This window comes from Cydia splendana, chromosome 3 (assembly GCF_910591565.1).
Source record: "Cydia splendana chromosome 3, ilCydSple1.2, whole genome shotgun sequence".
Taxonomy (NCBI): domain Eukaryota; kingdom Metazoa; phylum Arthropoda; class Insecta; order Lepidoptera; family Tortricidae; genus Cydia; species Cydia splendana.
In genome coordinates this window covers 23,736,098-23,755,219 of record NC_085962.1, presented here as the reverse complement: position 1 = coordinate 23,755,219, position 19,122 = coordinate 23,736,098, and the positions used below count along the sequence as shown (strand labels likewise).

Here is a 19,122-nt window from a genome sequence, read left to right as displayed (position 1 = left end):
CATAAGAAACTTCTCCTGACAATAACTAACATATATAGACAGTCAAGCAAATCTTGTCAGTAGAAAAAGGCGCGAAATTCAAATTTTCTATGAGACGAAGTCCCTTCGCGCCTACATTTTTCAAATTTGCCGCCTTTTTCTACTGACAAGATCTGCTTGACCAACTTTAAGACAAAAAGAATTAGCGAAATTGGTCCAGCCGTTCACGCGTGATGCCATGACCAAGAGAAATATGGATTCATTTTTATATTTTTCATTATTTACTTGAGGAACGAACGTGCGCACACAAGCAAGCTACGTGAAGTACTGCCGAAATGACCGATCGCCATCCACACGCAACGATAAAACTGTGCAAACGCATCGACAACGATTTTTCTAATATAATTTGCAACTGCCACCGATCAACGATAATCGACAACGATTTGTCGTACATACGGCAGATCAAACTGCGCAAATCGGACTGCACAGTTTAATCGCTACGATTTATCGTTACGTATGTAGCCAGCATAAGTGAGAGCGAGAAATTGATATTTCTTCTGTAAAGCCCTTTCTTGTTTTTAATTTCGATGTCGATTTAATCATTGAAACACCAACATATCGATTCATTCATTTCATTCACTTGCACAAGCAATGGGCATCCCTAAACGAAAAAAATGACGTATTGACGTATAAAATAAAAAACTCATTTACGTTTCGAGTCTTCGCGTAAATATAACTTTGTTGTAAAAATGTATTGTGTTTTGTTATGTTAAGTCTGTGTGGAATGAAGATGTGCAAAACCAAGAATGATATTTTACAATCTTTGCCCGCCAAGCATTAATAAGATGCTGGAAAATAACATCTTATTAGAGACTAGAAGAGAAAGTGCCTCGTATAGTAAATAACGGGTCGATATGAATATGTCTGTCTCTGATTTATCAGTCGGATGTCGTTTTGCAGATTATTTTGCTATATGTGGGCTAGATTTTGATTCTGGCTTGGAACCTGACAGGCTTTGTGGTCAGTAGTAAAACACCATATGTTTTGAATGTTGTTTTATTGTGAGTCCAAAACCTAACAGATGATGTCTTTGTTTTAGGGGACAACTTGCATGTATCTCCTTTGGACCGCTCATATAAGGGGAAAATATTAGCTCACTACCCTGACAATGTTCAAAGTAATCCATTTGATGAACATGCTGTTTGTATGGTGAGCAAAATTATATATTATTCTTATACATTCTTGTTATAAAATTATATAATATTTTTAGTAGATGTTTTTGTTATAGAATAAAGTATAACTAGCCAAAGTAAAACTTTTATAAAACATTTAATGTATAAAAATATCATCTAAAACTTCTCTCTTTGGTCGGTCCCTCATGTATGGGGATGGTGGTCAATATCAGGGTTGCATCTGGAGCGGATGATCTGCCTCCAACAGTTTCTGTTCAAAGCATCTTGTCAAATGTAAAACTTCATTCATGTTTAATTTAATATGTTCATATTTGACTCTGAATTGTCTTCACATTATCTTTCCAGCTCTGCCTGCCTGCTGGCCTCCAGTTCAGGACACAGAAACATTCACTAGAGGCAAAGTTCCACAGTTTTGTTGTGACCAGAGAGAATGCTTCCCGCTACTATGGCTTTAGTCTTATCTTCTATGAGGAAGTTAGGAACAGAAATATCTGCAGTGCCATGCATACTTTACAGGTATGTCTTTTACTGTTTTTATATTTAGTATAAGAAAGAATTTTTTTATCACAAAAATGTTACCAGTTTGTAAATAAAGACCGTATTGTTAAGTATAGGGACAGAATAGATAAAACCTGGTCTAACTGTTGGCATGTGTATTATTTTGTATTACTATGTTCTAACAGTTTGATCTGAGGGTATTTTTAAGCTATATCTGATTTAAGAAGGTTTGACATTTTATTTTATTTTAGGGACTTTATGATGCTTTTAATACCGTATGGCAAATGCACGACTATTTCATGGACTCTTTGGTACAATTTAAAGTAACAACAGGTTAATAGGCTGCCAAAACATGTTATCTAAGTGTCCTCTTCATGATTGTTCAATTGAGCAGCTGCGGAATAAATGTGGTGAATTTTTATTTATACATAAAAACGATTTTTCACCCCACGTTTTGGAATCCCTTCAATTTCTAATGAAAGCGAAATGACGGAGACAGCTAGAAGAATAAGCTAAAAACCAAAGCCTAATGGACATTCATGGCTTTGATCCATCGCTAGAGCAGGCCGATAGAAATGCTCCATGATAGTTATATTAAATGTCAAAGTCAGAGTTGTCGTAAGCAACATGCCATATTCTCTAAAAGGCCACCATGCACAGATCCTAAACTTTTTTTTAACGAAAAGAAATGCTTAGACTATGTCCAGATGTTTCGCTATACAAATCAAGTGTAATTGCTATTTGCATAGTACGATTTTTTTTTGTGTGATAATGTCTTGTTCGCAAACCGCAAATTTTCTTGTAGTATTTGTCAGCAGTCGTAATTGTTACTCGAGAGGATTGGGTAAATTATGTCCAAACCATATACTTTACGTCGAGGTCCCAGGACGAAATGTGTTCCTTATGAAAGCACTAATTAACACATGCGTAATTTTGAAATAAAAATATAATACCAAAAAAAAACGGCTAAGTAAAGTTGTCCCTATAATTAACGATACGGTCCTTATGATGGTAAAATTGCCTTTTAAACGAGTTTGTACCAGTTCACTCATGGCAAATTCAGTAGCAGACTGCTGCATAAAAGAAATAAAACCTTTTATTTAATAGATTAAGGGTTTAAGCCCAAAAAATCGCCTCAGAGAAATCCAACTACAGGTTGTTATTGTAACATGTGTGTTTTTACCTCACTAAAATATTTACTGCATTAAAATATCTACAGGCAATGTATATCACCGAGTTATCTAGTGGACAGACCCCACCCGGCCACAGAAAAAACAATGGGAAAGAGAGCTCTCGATCCTTGCCCAGGTCCTTCAAACTGGCCCCACACTCGGGCGCTGCCCTCACCTATTACGACGTAACCAAAGATAAACTTTATGTAGCCAAAAGTATAGCTCTAATATGCCAATACCCATATGTGAGGGTAGCGCAGTTGTTTTTAGAGAATTTATATAGGTAAGGACTAATCATTTTATAAGAATGTTATACACGGTGTAACATGAGGAAACCGAATAATTTTAACAGCGTGTTCCTGATCATATTTAGAGACAAAAATGTCCTATAAACTTTTTTGAAATTCGCCTAGTTTCAGAGATAATATTAATTAAAAAAAAAAAACAAGTTTTTATTGTTACATAGTGTAAAAGGCCTTTTTGATGGTGATGATGCTGCTATGGGACGTAGTCTAAATATCCTTATTGATAGATGTCAAAAAGTGACAAGTAACACTTTGCAAAAAGTAGGTTTTACGAAAAAAAATTGTAAAAATCAATTTTAAGTGACAAGTTTACCAATAACATTTATTTTTTTATGTACAAATACATTCAAAAAAATTAAAAAACAAAACAAAAAAAATTTTTTTTTTGGCGAAATTGACCTAAACTCATATTACATTTTTTCCTTCTTTTGACCTCAGAAATGCGTGGTTAAAATTATTCGGTTTCCTCATGTTACACCGTGTATACTAATTATGGCTTTTCTGCACCATGCCAAATCAAGCTGCAAGCTTGATCCAAGTTGCTTCTCTTAAATGTGATCTTTACATTGTTCCAAACATTAAAATTAAATTACTCAAAATGTTACTAAAGTGAGTAGACATTTCTCTCGGTGTGTGTGTCGAACAATTAGTCGAGGTTGGGACCTTGGTAAAGTAGAATCCACATGCCATCTTTTAAAAATTCGACTGAGTAACCAGTTGACGAAAGAAAAAACTGAAGGTTCTTTAATTTCAGATCACTGCCTAGACAGCCCGGACCGGGTCTCAGTCCGGAGTCATATGTTTACAACCTTCTGTATGAAGTGCCAGTGCCCTTGCCCGGACAGGCCCTGCGCCTGTATCTGCCACCAGCGGAACCACACTTAGAGCCAGTGCCTGTTGTGAGTAGCCTGCTTATTTATCTAATTAATTGTATGCCATAAAAAACATGAGGTATGTAATGTAACAAATAGATCCAAGCTTCTTTCCACCATCACTCTACATATTAACTCACATTTATAGACGGGTCTAACGCGAATTTTATTCAATTACCTTGATTTACCGACGTTTCGACACAGGTCCTAACCTGTGAAACCTGTGTCGAAACGTCGGTAAATGAAGGTGTTCAAAACGCGAAAGTTTAAAATATTATATCACTCTACGTGACAACATTTCCATCTTGGTGGTGGTCAGTTCTCAATTATTTTTTTTAATTAGGCCTAACCAAAAGAGACTTGAAGGAACTATCATAGCGACCATCATTCAACGCGAGAGCTATAGTTTGTCAAAAAGGACTGTCTCATTTCAATCATAAACAGAGAGAATCATACTATCTTTGTCTTACACTAGTACTAGCACCCAAAAGAAAAGGTTGAGTATAGTTTTCCTGGTTCTTAGTGACTAACAAATTGGGTTGACCAACTATTTAATGTACGGAGTCTTACAGCGCCATCTATGTCTGTAAAATTTGAAGCATGAATTGTCTTGACATACATTACAGAATGAAGTGTTGTTCCAGGTGATACGAATGCCAAATTTACCCGAAGAGCTGCCGTTGCTAGACTATCCGCTTCGAGTGATGTTCTCTACGTTAGGAGTTGAATGTGTGGTCCAGCTGTTTACGTGCGTGCTGTTAGAGCACCAGGTGCTTATTAGATCCAGTGGTAAGTATATACACGGTGTTCACGAGTAACCCGAAAGATTTTAACCACGCATTTCTGAGGCCGAAAGAAGGAAAACCTAGTTTTTGCAAAGTGTTACTTCAAAAAGGCGTTTTGCACTATGTAAAAATAATAACTTGTTTTTTTTTTAATTGGTATTAACTCTGAAACTAGGGGAATTATAGGCAGAGCAATTGGCTAGTGATCCAGAGTCGAGTTCCGAGGCAGCGAAATTTTCCACTTTTAAATTATTTTTATGTACGTTTATTTGTATCATTACTTGCATATGTGGATGTAGGTAGTGTAAGATTTACGTATAATATTGATGTATTAATCATTGCAGATTACAGTAAGCTGATGCTAGTGGCGGAGTGCATGGTGTCGCTGCTGCTGCCGTTCACGTGGGCGCACGTGTACGTGCCCATCCTGCCCGCGCCGCTCTACCACTTCCTCGATGCGCCGGTGCCCTTCGTCATGGGTCAGTATCGGTATTAATACAATGGCCAAAGAAAATTGTCGTATTAACGTATGTAAGAATCAGGTAATATTGCAGGTCGAAACGTGGCCGATGTAGCTTAGAATGCGAGAGTGCACGATTGCCGAAAGTCTTTGCTTAACCTTGAGCCCCTGGAAAATAAGAAGAAGAAGAAAGAAAGGTCATTTATTCGATAAAGCACATATACACAGGACAAAAAATTAATTACAAAGAAAAAGAAAAGGATAACAATAACAGACAAAATTATATACACACAATCAGTAAAATAAATTGCACTTGAGTCCAGCAATGTGTGCAGTAAGGAAAAGGCTTTGACTCCGCATCATGTCGCAATATGCTAGCGAGGCAGAATTTATATATTATTAAATAGATATATTAGTATAATATTCCACAGGTCTCCACGCGGACAGCGCGGCCGTCAGCGGCGCGCGGAACATCGCGCTCGGCTCCGAGGCGGCCTTGTGTCTCGTCGACATCGACAAACCCGACATACAGCTGCCCGAGGAGCTGCCAGTCTTCCCGCACCGGACGGCCTTCATAGAGGAGCTCAACCACATCCTGGACAAACATCAGGCAAGTTAGGACAGGCGGCCTTGTGTCTCGTCGACATCGACAGACCCGACATACAGCTGCCCGAGGAGCTGCCCGTCTTCCCGCACCGGACGGCCTTCATAGAGGAGCTCAACCAAATCCTGGACAAACATCAGGCAAGTTAGGACAGGCGGCCTTGTGTCTCGTCGACATCGACAAACCCGACATACAGCCGCCCGAGAAGCTGCCCGTCTTCCTGCACCGGACGGCCTTCATAGAGGAGCTCAACCACATCCTGGACAAACATCAGGCAAGTTAGGACAGGCGGCCTTGTGTCTCGTCGACATCGACAGACCCGACATACATCTGCCCGAGGAGCTGCCCGTCTTCCCGCACCGGACGGCCTTCATAGAGGAGCTCAACCAAATCCTGGACAAACATCAGGCAAGTTAGGACAGGCGGCCTTGTGTCTCGTCGACATCGACAAACCCGACATACAGCTGCCCGAGGAGCTGCCCGTCTTCCCGCACCGGACGGCCTTCATAGAGGAGCTCAACCACATCTTGGACAAACATCAGGCAAGTTAGGACAGGCGGCCTTGTGTCTCGTCGACATCGACAAACCCGACATACAGCTGCCCGAGGAGCTGCCCGTCTTCCCGCACCGGACGGCCTTCATAGAGGAGCTCAACCACATCCTGGACAAACATCAGGCAAGTTAGGACAGGCGGCCTTGTGTCTCGTCGACATCGACAAACCCGACATACAGCTGTCCGAGGAGCTGCCCGTCTTCCCGCACCGGACGGCCTTCATAGAGGAGCTCAACCACATCCTGGACAAACATCAGGCAAGTTAGGACAGGCGGCCTTGTGTTTCGTCGACACCGACAAACCCGACATACAGCTGCCCGAGGAGCTGCCCGTCTTCCCGCACCGGACGGCCTTCATAGAGGAGCTCAACCACATCCTGGACAAACATCAGTTAAGTTGTACAGGCGGCCTTGTGTCTCGTCGACACCGACAAACCCGACATACAGCTGCCCGAGGAGCTGCCCGTCTTCCCGCACCGGGCGGCCTTCATAGAGGAGCTCAACCACATCCTGGACAAACATCAGGCAAGTTAGGACAGGCGGCCTTGTGTCTCGTCGACATCGACAAACCCGACATACAGCTGCCCGAGGAGCTGCCCGTCTTCCCGCACCGGACGGCCTTCATAGAGGAGCTCAACCACATCCTGGACAAACATCAGGCAAGTTAGGACAGGCGGCCTTGTGTCTCGTCGACATCGACAGACCCGACATACAGCTGCCCGAGGAGCTGCCCGTCTTCCCGCACCGGACGGCCTTCATAGAGGAGCTCAACCACATCCTGGACAAACATCAGGCAAGTTAGGACAGGCGGCCTTGTGTCTCGTCGACATCGACAGACCCGACTAGGGCTCCCGGTATCCGTGTTACACGCCGAAACGAATACCCGTGTTCTTAAGACCGGCGGTGCTAAGAACACGGTTTACACGGAACCGCCGAGATCCGGATACGTATCCAAGAACCGTTCCCAAGAAACGTTTCTCAGATACGTATCTCCGTTTACACGGGTACTTAAGACCGGCCCGAACGGATCCGAAACAGTTTGAGCTAATCAATGCTCTAGCTCTGGGTATGCAAGGTCTAGTATTGAATGTTGACTTCAGATGAACTCGTTTAGCGTACGATTTTTTTTTTAATTATTTATAACAGTTTTAACACATGTGTTAATATAACATATTTAACCAACTATACAATACAGGGTCATTTTTGGACCGTATGCCATATTGTGCGAGGTGATTAGGTAGGCCATACTGAACAACTTTTTGTATGGGACCAACTCCGAAATAACAAAATTTTTTTTGGCCGTTTCATACATTTTGGTCGAGTGGATGTCGACGTTTTCTATGGGAAGGCAAAATTTTTTTTGGGATTTCGAGGTTGGTCCCATATAAAAAGTTGTTCAGTATGACCTACCTAATCACCTCGCACAATATGGCTAACGGTCCAAAAATGACTCTGTATATGAATGGAAGTAGGTGTCCCTACTGTCCTATATTCTATATAGTCTACTATTTTTAATTTTGAACTTACTCGTCCCTAGTTTAGAACCTTAATTAGGGTTCCGTACCCAAAGGGTAAAACGGGACCCTATTACTAAGACTCCGCTGTCCGTCCGTCCGTCCGTCCGTCCGTCTGTCACCAGGCTGTATCTCGTGATCTGTGATAGCTAGACAGCTGAAATTTTCACAGATGATGTATTTCCGTTGCCGCTATAACAACAAATACTAAAAACAGAATAAAATAAAGACTTAAGTGGGGCTCTGGGACTTAAGTACTTGGATGGGTGACCGTTTTTATAGATAATGGTACGGAACCCTTCGTGTGCGAGTCGGACTCGCACTTGGCCAATTTTTTTTACTATTATTGCTTTTAAGTTAATTTCATTACATATTACATTTCAATCAAAGAAACACATTTTATATATAATGGTGTAAGTTATATAGTTTCGCGAAGAATAGGTATGCAGACATATACTATCTACTACTACTTTGTGGTTATTTGTTATTTTTATCAATTACCTAACTGTTAACTAATCTACCAACGAAGCAAAAAAAGTACAGCGGCATTTGAAACGCAGGATTTCATGTGAGAACCTTAAAAACCTATGCTACCTTGGTTACCTTGCAATTATAATGCTAAATACATTAAGATAGATCTCAAAATTGGTAATCATTCATGTTGACTGGGGTCACTTTCACACTAGTGCTCAGGTAATAAATGCCGGCCGGTGGTGTTCCATTCATTAGAACTTTAGAACGTGTTGTTTTCCAATACCCTTTTTTCTGATATCGCCGAAAACAAGTAGAGTCCCAAACCATTATCAGAACTGCCATAGCTAATTATAAGCTTTATGTCGGTGTAATAAGGAGAACCTGTCTACACATATATGAAATTGTAACAAATGCAGCGGCTAAAATTAAAGAAGCAAATGTATCGAAGCACATGAACACGAAATTAATATGACTTTTAAGATATTGTGTTTAGGTAAGTAGGTATGACTCCAGTTCGCCACTTAGTCGGCCAATTCGTAAAATACAGTCTTTCCAAGTTACTTTAATTTAAAATCGTTTTGTTGTTTTGTTGCTAAAATTGTAAATAATATTTATTAGTGCAGTCTTAAAGTTCATTTTATATGATAATAAGATAATGAATTTAAGAAAAGTCTTACTTTTCATAAATTCATACTAAATTATATTCTTCTTCTTCTTCTTCAAGTGCCATCTCCGTCCAGGAGGTCGGCGACCATATGTCTATATGTCTCTCTATGTTCAGGCATGCGAATTAGTCTATCTATATATGAAATTATATTAAAAGTTGTAAATACATTACTTATTGGCAGATACACATGATTACAGTGTAAACTCTTTATAACGTCACTCGATTTAACGACAAACTCCTTAAAATGTCGAAATTGCTTGACTTTGGTTGGTTTACCTTGTTTTCTATACAGTAATACACTCTATATAGCGTCACGCTCACTCTATTTAACGACAACAATACGGCATAATACATCATTAATAATTTCTAAGTTGCCGAAATTGATATAAACTGCAGCTGTGTACGTTTTTTTGTTTGCTGTTTTGTTGTTTTATTATCTAGCACGTGTTTACTTCGACTGACGTACCGGAGATTTTAAGAAAATTTGTCTTTTGTTTTTGTATGATCAACTTGCACATGTTTACCTCAGGCACTAGACTTTTGACAAGATGTTACACGTTATAAATTAATAGGCGTTGTTATTTGTATGAAATGAATGTTCTTCTTGTGCAAAATGTGTCCTAAGTATATTATAACCAGATACATTAGAATATTTAGAATAGTAAGATGACCTTTTTATTTCACTCCATTTAACAACCATTCTCTACACTTAACGTCGAAAAATCCACAGTCCCTTCAGTGTCGTTATATAGAGTTTACACTGTATTTATTATTTTTTACGTGGTTTACTATAATAATACTAAGATGCTTACGTAACTTAAAAAATAATTAGATTAAAAATATACATTTCTTATTGACAGAATATATTCGTAAAAACTCACACATACAATATACAGAATACAAATTATTAAAAATATAAGAACTGTTTAAAAATATGCAATTGGTAAGAATATTGTATACTTACCTACCTACCACCACCTACCAGATCATGCATGGCCAGATTTTAACGTAAAGTCTTTATATACTCTTTATTGCTTTTATTTTTTTAAGCACTTTAAATGTATTGCTATCAAGTTATATTATAAATAAATAAATAATAATTTGATAACTAGCATAGGTATACCTATTGTATTTCTAATTTTCTACTCGTATTTGCAACAAAAACAAGCAAAAACTACCTGGTCAAAAAGGGTTCTGTAAACCGTTTATTGAATTTCGACTCTATGAACCACGGAATAAGGTTAAATATGACGGAAACTCGTCATGAATCTTTTGTCTACTAATCTGACTCTTAAGTACGCCGCGCCGGTTCGATCCTTCGCTACTCGTCAAGGACGTGTCCGGAGCCACGGGTAAATAAGATCCGTTTCTTCGAATACCCGTTTATCCGTGGAGACGGATCTTAATTACACGTTTCTTAATTACACGTGCGGAACGGGCCAGAAAACCGTGTACGTGTTATTCGGAAACGGGTATTCGAAACGTGTAAACGAAACACGGACTCGCCCGCGAGCCCTAGACCCGACATACAGCTGCCCGAGGAGCTGCCCGTCTTCCCGCACCGGACGGCCTTCATAGAGGAGCTCAACCACATCCTGGACAAACATCAGGCAAGTTAGGACAGGCGGCCTTGTGTCTCGTCGACATCGACAGACCCGACATACAGCTGCCCGAGGAGCTGCCCGTCTTCCCGCACCGGACGGCCTTCATAGAGGAGCTCAACCAAATCCTGGACAAACATCAGGCAAGTTAGGACAGGCGGCCTTGTGTCTCGTCGACATCGACAAACCCGACATACAGCTGCCCGAGGAGCTGCCCGTCTTCCCGCACCGGACGGCCTTCATAGAGGAGCTCAACCACATCCTGGACAAACATCAGGCAAGTTAGGACAGGCGGCCTTGTGTCTCGTCGACATCGACAAACCCGACATACAGCTGCCCGAGGAGCTGCCCGTCTTCCCGCACCGGACGGCCTTCATAGAGGAGCTCAACCACATCCTGGACAAACATCAGGCAAGTTAGGACAGGCGGCCTTGTGTCTCGTCGACATCGACAAACCCGACATACAGCTGTCCGAGGAGCTGCCCGTCTTCCCGCACCGGACGGCCTTCATAGAGGAGCTCAACCACATCCTGGACAAACATCAGGCAAGTTAGGACAGGCGGCCTTGTGTCTCGTCGACACCGACAAACCCGACATACAGCTGCCCGTCTTCCCGCACCGGACGGCCTTCATAGAGGAGCTCAACCACATCCTGGACAAACATCAGGCAAGTTAGGACAGGCGGCCTTGTGTCTCGTCGACATCGACAAACCCGACATACAGCTGCCCGAGGAGCTGCCCGTCTTCCCGCACCGGACGGCCTTCATAGAGGAGCTCAACCACATCCTGGACAAACATCAGGCAAGTTAGGACAGGCGGCCTTGTGTCTCGTCGACACCGACAAACCCGACATACAGCTGCCCGAGGAGCTGCCCGTCTTCCCGCACCGGACGGCCTTCATAGAGGAGCTCAACCACATCCTGGACAAACATCAGTTAAGTTGTACAGGCGGCCTTGTGTCTCGTCGACACCGACAAACCCGACATACAGCTGCCCGAGGAGCTGCCCGTCTTCCCGCACCGGACGGCCTTCATAGAGGAGCTCAACCAAATCCTGGACAAACATCAGGCAAGTTAGGACAGGCGGCCTTGTGTCTCGTCGACATCGACAAACCCGACATACAGCTGCCCGAGGAGCTGCCCGTCTTCCCGCACCGGACGGCCTTCATAGAGGAGCTCAACCACATCCTGGACAAACATCAGGCAAGTTCACGTTGTTATGCTGATCAAATAACAAGATAGGACTTGTTATGTAGTTTCGAGCAGGTGATGGGAGTACTCAATACTCAATACTCAATATTTATTTGCAAATTCACAAAGTAGTTGTACAGGTGGTAAATTTATAAGCTAGGTCTTTGTGAACCCTGTTGGGCACTGCAATATATTATTTACATTCCTAAGAGAGGAGAATTTGTAATGAAGTAATTATCTTAATAAACCCAAAGAGTTGTGCTGAATGGTTTTCGGTCGGACGTAGTCGAGGTTACTTCTGGAGTTCCGCAGGGCTCCATTTTAGGTCCCCTGCTATTTAATATTTTCATCAATGATATAAAAACATGTTTCATGAATACTAGCATCTTATTGTACGCAGACGACCTAAAAATATACCGAAAAATTACGAATGCAATAGATTGCAAACTCCTACAAGATGACCTGGATGGCCTGACCGATTACTGTCATGCAAATAACTTAGAACTAAGTATTTCTAAATGCAGCGTAATTAACTTCACTAAAAACAAAAATAAATATAGTTATACATACAAGCTATGTGATGAGCCTCTACAACAAGTAGACCACGTGCGAGACCTCGGAATACTCCTCGACTCCAAATTACACCTAGACCAACATGTTGATATGATCGTCTCCAAAGGTTATAAAATGTTACACTTTGTTACAAGGGCAGCTACAGACTTTAAAATAGCCGCTACTTATACTTATTTGTTTAACAGTCTAGTTCGCCCTAAGCTTGAATATGCAAGCACCATCTGGGACCCATTTTACAATAAATATATTGAAGCTATTGAAAAAATACAATATAAGTTCTTTAAAAATGTCAACTATAACTGTTCCGAAACAGCAAATTAACGTACAGTAACTTAACATCCAAATATGGATTAGTCTCTTTAAAAAATAGACGAATTTTTCTTCAAGCAATGTTCCTTCACGGACTGTGTCACAACAAATTTGACTGTGCACAGCTTGTCAATAACATTACATTATTATTGTACATTATTGTCGAGGCTCGGAAGTAGCTACTTGCAGGCTGAGGATTCGTTTTAAACGGACGACCTTGGGAGTCCGTTTAATTGAATCCGAAGCCAGCAAGTAGCCTTCCAGCCGAGTCATATATAGTGCTTTTCTCAAAAATGGTGCAAGAAATATAAATATCATAGAAATATTTTACAAAAGCAACTTTCTTACGTATATATTTTCACAGAAAAAAGTAGAAACAATTGAAAAATTAGCTTTGCCGCCTTTTTATTTTTTTTATAAAAAATAGAAGTGTATTTTTCTACCGAAAATACGCCAACCTATTTGAGACAGCTAAATAGTCGCGGTACTAATCATCTGTTTGGCTGTTTAATGGGCCTGTGCCTTCATTTGATATGGCCATTTCAACTTTTAAAAAGTTTGGAACTCGACAAATAATGGAATTTGTATGCAACATTGCAGTCCCAAAATCGAGACTGCAATGTTTTTAACTTTTTAATTTTTGACTGACCATAAACTACGCGCTTCGCAACCTATTTTTTAAACGGCAAAGTCGACTTTGCCGTCCATTTTTGAGAAAAATATGTTATATAGTGCCCAGAACTGTTAACCGCCGAGACACGCGCGCGTACCGACTGTTCGCGGTGGCCACTTGCCGCACCAACGCCGGCGCGCGTGCGCCTCTCCGCAGGCTACTTACCACGTATAACCAACACTTTACCCACTTAGATATATGTCATTTACCCGAGATTAAGTTTAAATATGCTATCTTAGATTCCTTTAAAACTCCTAAGTGAAATTTAGGTTTAGTTAATTTAGTTTAAGTTTAATTTAGTTTAAGTTAAAGCTTTGTATCTGCATCTGATCTAAGCAAACTTTTTCATTACATATTTGTTATATTTATAAGGCATGACGTCACTAACTTAGCACATAATTTTGACCTGTTTAAATAAGTAGGTACCTACAATGTACATCAAATAATTATCAGTTTCCCTTTTTTGTGCCAACCATTGCATAATTTTGTTGTAATCCGTGGATAATGTCGTTGGTTATGCATTAAGTTAATTTTAATTCTACTACTAAATGTAACACTGTATTGTATAGCTGTTTGTTATCCCTAAAATGAATAAAATAAATAAAATAAAATAAAAATAAAATAAATAAACAATATTTTTGAATTATAATCTGTCATTAAAATATTCGCTTAGAGTATAATAAGACTTATCTAATAACAACTGTTTAATTTTATTTATATATATATTATCATTTTCTTCTTCTTTTATAGACTCTGGGAGCTTATTATATATTTTAATAGACATTACTAAAGGGCCCGATGACAGTAGTTTAAGTTTACAAGGTGGTGGGATTAGTCTATTCTTGTTACGTATTGATCGTGTAGAAGGTAGGTCCTCTCGTTTTATATAGAGTTCCCTATGCTTTCGAACGAACTTACACATTTCTAATATATATATACGAGGGGTGTTCAAAATATTCTCGGTATGAGAATGAAAACAAACAAGTACGAAAAGTTTGATATTTTTATTTTTCAATATACTCCCCCCCTATGTTCATACACTTAAGAGATCGATCAATTATTTTTTTTAATCCGTCATAAAAATATTTTTTATCTTTGGTGTAAAAATGCTCCTCCACTGCCGCCTTCAATGCTTCATCGTCAGAAAATTTATTTCCACGCAGATCCTTTTTAAGATTGGGGAACAAAAAGAAGTCGCTGGGGGCTAAGTCCGGGCTATACGGTGGGTGAGTAACAGTTTCAAACCCACATTCAACAATAGCTGCCTTGGCAATATGAGCAGTATGGACGGGGGCGTTATCATGCAGAAGCAGAACACCTTTGGTTAACTTTCCTCGCCTCTTTTCTTTGATTGCATCCTTTAACTGACGTAGAATATTAGCGTAGTACTGTCCTGTGATACTGACACCTTTTTCTTTATAGTCGATTAGTAATACTCCTTCACAATCCCAAAATATCGTGGCCATGACCTTGCCAGCTGAAGGCATGACCTTGAATTTCTTGGGATGAGCTGAACCCTTAATGTGCCACTGCATGGACTCTTGTTTACTCTCTGGGTCATAATGATGAACCCAGGTTTCATCTCCAGTAACTATTCTTTGCAGCACCTCATCAGGATTTTCACCGCACAGGTCAATAAAATCGGAACAACAAGCAACACGCATGTCTTTTTGAAGCCGAGTCAGCATTCGCGGAACCCATCTTGCACTTACTTTTGACATATTAAGATGGTCATGGATAATATCATGTACGGTACCAATAGAGAGATTGGTTACTTGAGCTATAGATTTTACTTTCACTCGACCATCTTCTAATATAAGTTTTTCCACTTTATCTATATTTTCTTGTGAAGTAGCTACTACAGGCCGGCCAGGTCTAGGGTCATCTTCAATACTCTCCCTTCCACGTTTAAACTCGCTTGACCACTTTTGAATGGTAGATAAAGAAGGAGCAGACTCGCGGTAAACACAATCCATTTCCTCTTTTATGGTTTTTTGATTTTTACCCTGTTTTGTCAAGAATTTTATGACGCATCGATGTTCTAATTTTGTTAACATTGTCAATTCGCACATGATGTCCGTGTTTGTTCAGCAATTGCAGAAAAACAAAAGAACATCTCGGTTCGAATTATACTTTTTTTTAATGTCAACGAATAAACCTTAGCGGCCAGTAACGAAAGAAATTTTAGAAGAGGTTGTAAGATATCAATACCGAGAATATTTTGAACGCCCCTCGTAGATGTGAGGGTCAGCAGCCCAAGTTCAGAAAAATAAGGTTTGTGGCTTTCGATTTCGTCAAGTGTTTTATTTATTAGGATACGAACAAGCTTTTTCTGAAGGATAAAAAGTAATGGAGCATTGGTACTATTACCCCACAGAATAATACCGTAATTTAGCCAGGCATATGCATACGCGTAATATGTTGTTAGGGCTGTCTCCAAATTTGTCGTTACTTTAACCTCCCGAAGCGCATAGACGAATTGGGATATTTTTTTCCTAATTTTCTCTATATGGGATTTCCAATTCATGTGGCTGTCTATATCTAAACCCAGTAGTGTAGCGCTTTGTACGACTTCTAGCTGAGTATTTTCGTATGTGTACTCTATATCTAGTGGCGTTTTCTGGTATGGGTAGAATGCAATTATTTTGGTCTTCTTATAGTTTATATCGAGGTTATGGTCTCTCATCCAGGAACTGACTACGTTTAGGTTATCTGTAAGTTTCTCATTGAGGTCTTCAGGGTTTTGGCAAGCTGTAATTAATGACACATCATCGGCAAATAACACACAGGGATCATTTGTGATTTTGGGGAGGTCGTTGATGTAAATAAGGAAAAGCAAACATCCAATAACGCTTCCTTGCGGGATGGAAGCGTTAAGAGTTTCAAAATTCGATTTTACGTATTCTATTTCTCCAGTTGCAAAGTTAAAGTATTCTATCTCAACTAGTTGCTTTCTATCTTTTAGGTAAGACTTTAGCCATCCGAAAGCACTTCCGCGAATTCCTATCCCATATATTTTATTTAATAATATGTCGTACTGTACCTTATCATAAGCTTTGGTCATATCTAAAAGTATGCCAATGGCATATTGTTTCGAGTTAAGAATTTCTAAGATTTCTTGAACATACTTGAATACCGCCATGACTGTTGATCTATGCTTCCGAAATCCGTTTTGACAGTCGTTAAGTATGTTATACTTTTCACAGAAGGCATAGATCCGGTTACACATGGCCTTTTCGAACACTTTGGATGCTGTTGGTAACAAAGCGATTGGGCGATAATTATTTGGGTCCAACGTTGAGTTCTTTTTGTGAATAGGCTTTATAATAGCCATTTTCAACTGATCCGGAAATGATGCCTCATCAAAAGATTGATTTACTAATGAACACAGCGGATATGCAAGTTGATCAGCGCAGTATCGAAATAAAGATGGTGGAAGTTCGTCAATTCCATAACTGAATTTGTTTTTTAAATTTCTTATTATTTTAGTTATTTCATGAACGGTTACAGGTGTAAGGAACATAGAGTTTTCGATTTGCTGCTCAACGGGTCGTCCGGTGGCAAGTGTAATACCAGTATGGCCTTTACCTATGGATGAAAAGAAACTATTAAATGTGTCAGCTAATAATTTAGGCTCTGTTATTATGTTGTCACTAATTTGTAACTTGATATTGGTTTTAGTTTTTTTCGTTTTTTTGTTAGTCCGCTCGTTAATTACACTCCACATTGTTTTTACTTTATTATTTGATTTTTTAATTTTATTTGCGTAATGTAATTTCTTAGCTGTGTTTATCAATCGTTTCAAAATTTTTTCATAGTTTTTGTAGTAATTATGTAATACTTGGTAATTTGATTTTGTTACTAATATTTTTAATAAGCGCTTGTTTTTACAAGATAATTTTATTCCTTTGGTGACCCAGTACTTTTTGTAATTACATTTTAGTTTAAGTTTCAGTTTTGGTATACATTTGTTTAAAATAGTTTTCAACGTTTGTGTAAATGCCGCATAATTATCATTTACGTTCCTATTGGGTCTTAGTATTAAGGACCAGTCCTGTTGGCAGAGTTCATTTTTAAAGTGTTCTATATTTTTAGAGTTAAAGAGTCTTTTTTCTGTTGTCCAAGTCATTTGTTGTTTCTGTTGTTGAGGTAAGTATACACATAAGATGGTACCGCAATGATCAGAGAATCCTAGTTCTTTGACACTAGCATGAACATTATTCTTGAAATTGGTAAAAATTAAGTCTAGACACGTTGATGTTAATGATGATGTATAGTGTGTAGGTTCCTTTATATGTTGACTGAATTTATACTCAAGCATATGATTAATAAAGCGAGTACTTTTTGAATTATTTTCTAAAATATTAATATTGAAGTCACCTCCTAAAATTACTTTACATTTCGAATATTTACAATTAACATACTTAAGTATCTGCTCTAGTCTAGTGTAAAATAAATCCTCCTCTCTCCTATTCCAATACATAACAATTATAATAGTGTTTAACTTAGATAAGGAAATGGCACAAATTTCGAGCACGTATTCGATCGAAAAATTCGTGATGTCTTCCTTTGGCGTGTATTCGATGTGGTCTTTTAGTAGTATACAGACGCCTCCGCCGACTCTTTCTTCGCGGCAGAACGATCCAGCCATTTGATATCCACTTAACTGGAACATACTAAGTTTATTTTTTGACAGCCAGGATTCCGAAATACAAATAGCGTCGTATGTTGAGTCATCATGTGTAAAAGCTTCTAGTATATGTTGCTTATTAGCTACGCTTTGGAAGTTTTGATAGAGAATTTTAAAATTGTAGTCATTCCTTGCGTCCGTTTCGAAAATTACAGCTTGCTTTTACAGTTTCTTCTGCTGTGTTTAATGTTTTTTGAAGGCTGTCTGTAGAAATGGTACAAGAGCGCGTCTGGCTCTCATATGACGTCACATCACTCCTTACACTGGTGTTGGCATCAGGCGGCGGTACACTCGTAGAGTCACGTCCGAGCGTCGTGGTTTGTATGGTACTAGTGCTGCTTGTTTGATATTCCTTGCCATTGACGAAAACTTTATTATTTTTAACTACAGCGTGTAATCCCTTATTTCTTGCGTCTTGCAGGGTCGCTTTTATAGCGTGCCTTTGTTGTAGCACTTCTTTGTCCATATACTCCGAGACTGCGAATCCTACATTTTTGAGTGTTAGACTATTTCTAAGGATATATTTTACCATCCTCTTATTTATAAAGTCGATGGCAACCGGTCTTCGGTAGCCGTGTCTGCTCAGACGGTAGGCACCATCAATGAAGCCGTTGACGTCTATGCCGAAGAGATCGTAAAAGATGTAGCTAATACGCTGTATGAGATCTTGTTCGGATTCATTCATCACATCAGTAGAAGTCAAACACCTTATGTGTGATAGTATAAGAACGTAAATTCTCTAAATGCCTGCCTATATATACACGTTAGGTTGCGCTGACACAAGCAATATGCGTTTATGTCGCAGTAAACCAAAGCGTTACTGCTAAACATTGAAACTGGCTAATCGCCATATTACACCTCCCCCGAAAGTTCCTCTCACCGCCGGGGTGGCAGAAGAAAAAATTTAAACGCATGTTACATACTTGTTTACATTTTTTTCTGAAATCAATAAAAAAATATTAATAAATTATAGCGGTGGTGGCCGAGTGGATATGACGTCCGGCTTTCAAT

General features: G+C 39.5%; 1 protein-coding gene across 1 annotated transcript in view; it reads left to right on the top strand.

Annotated features, from left to right (window-relative positions):
* The first annotated feature begins 650 nt into the window (after window positions 1-650).
* Window positions 651-19,122, top strand: part of LOC134789374 (DENN domain-containing protein 5B) — a 67,923-nt gene continuing 49,451 nt past the window's right edge. Inside the window, exons 1-8 of the mRNA XM_063760005.1 lie at window positions 651-999; window positions 1,079-1,188; window positions 1,518-1,688; window positions 2,890-3,125; window positions 3,902-4,046; window positions 4,664-4,808; window positions 5,149-5,283; window positions 5,696-5,874. Coding sequence (XP_063616075.1) covers window positions 894-999; window positions 1,079-1,188; window positions 1,518-1,688; window positions 2,890-3,125; window positions 3,902-4,046; window positions 4,664-4,808; window positions 5,149-5,283; window positions 5,696-5,874 — 1,227 coding nt within the window. The 5' untranslated portion in view covers window positions 651-893. The remainder of the gene's footprint in view (window positions 1,000-1,078; window positions 1,189-1,517; window positions 1,689-2,889; window positions 3,126-3,901; window positions 4,047-4,663; window positions 4,809-5,148; window positions 5,284-5,695; window positions 5,875-19,122) is intronic.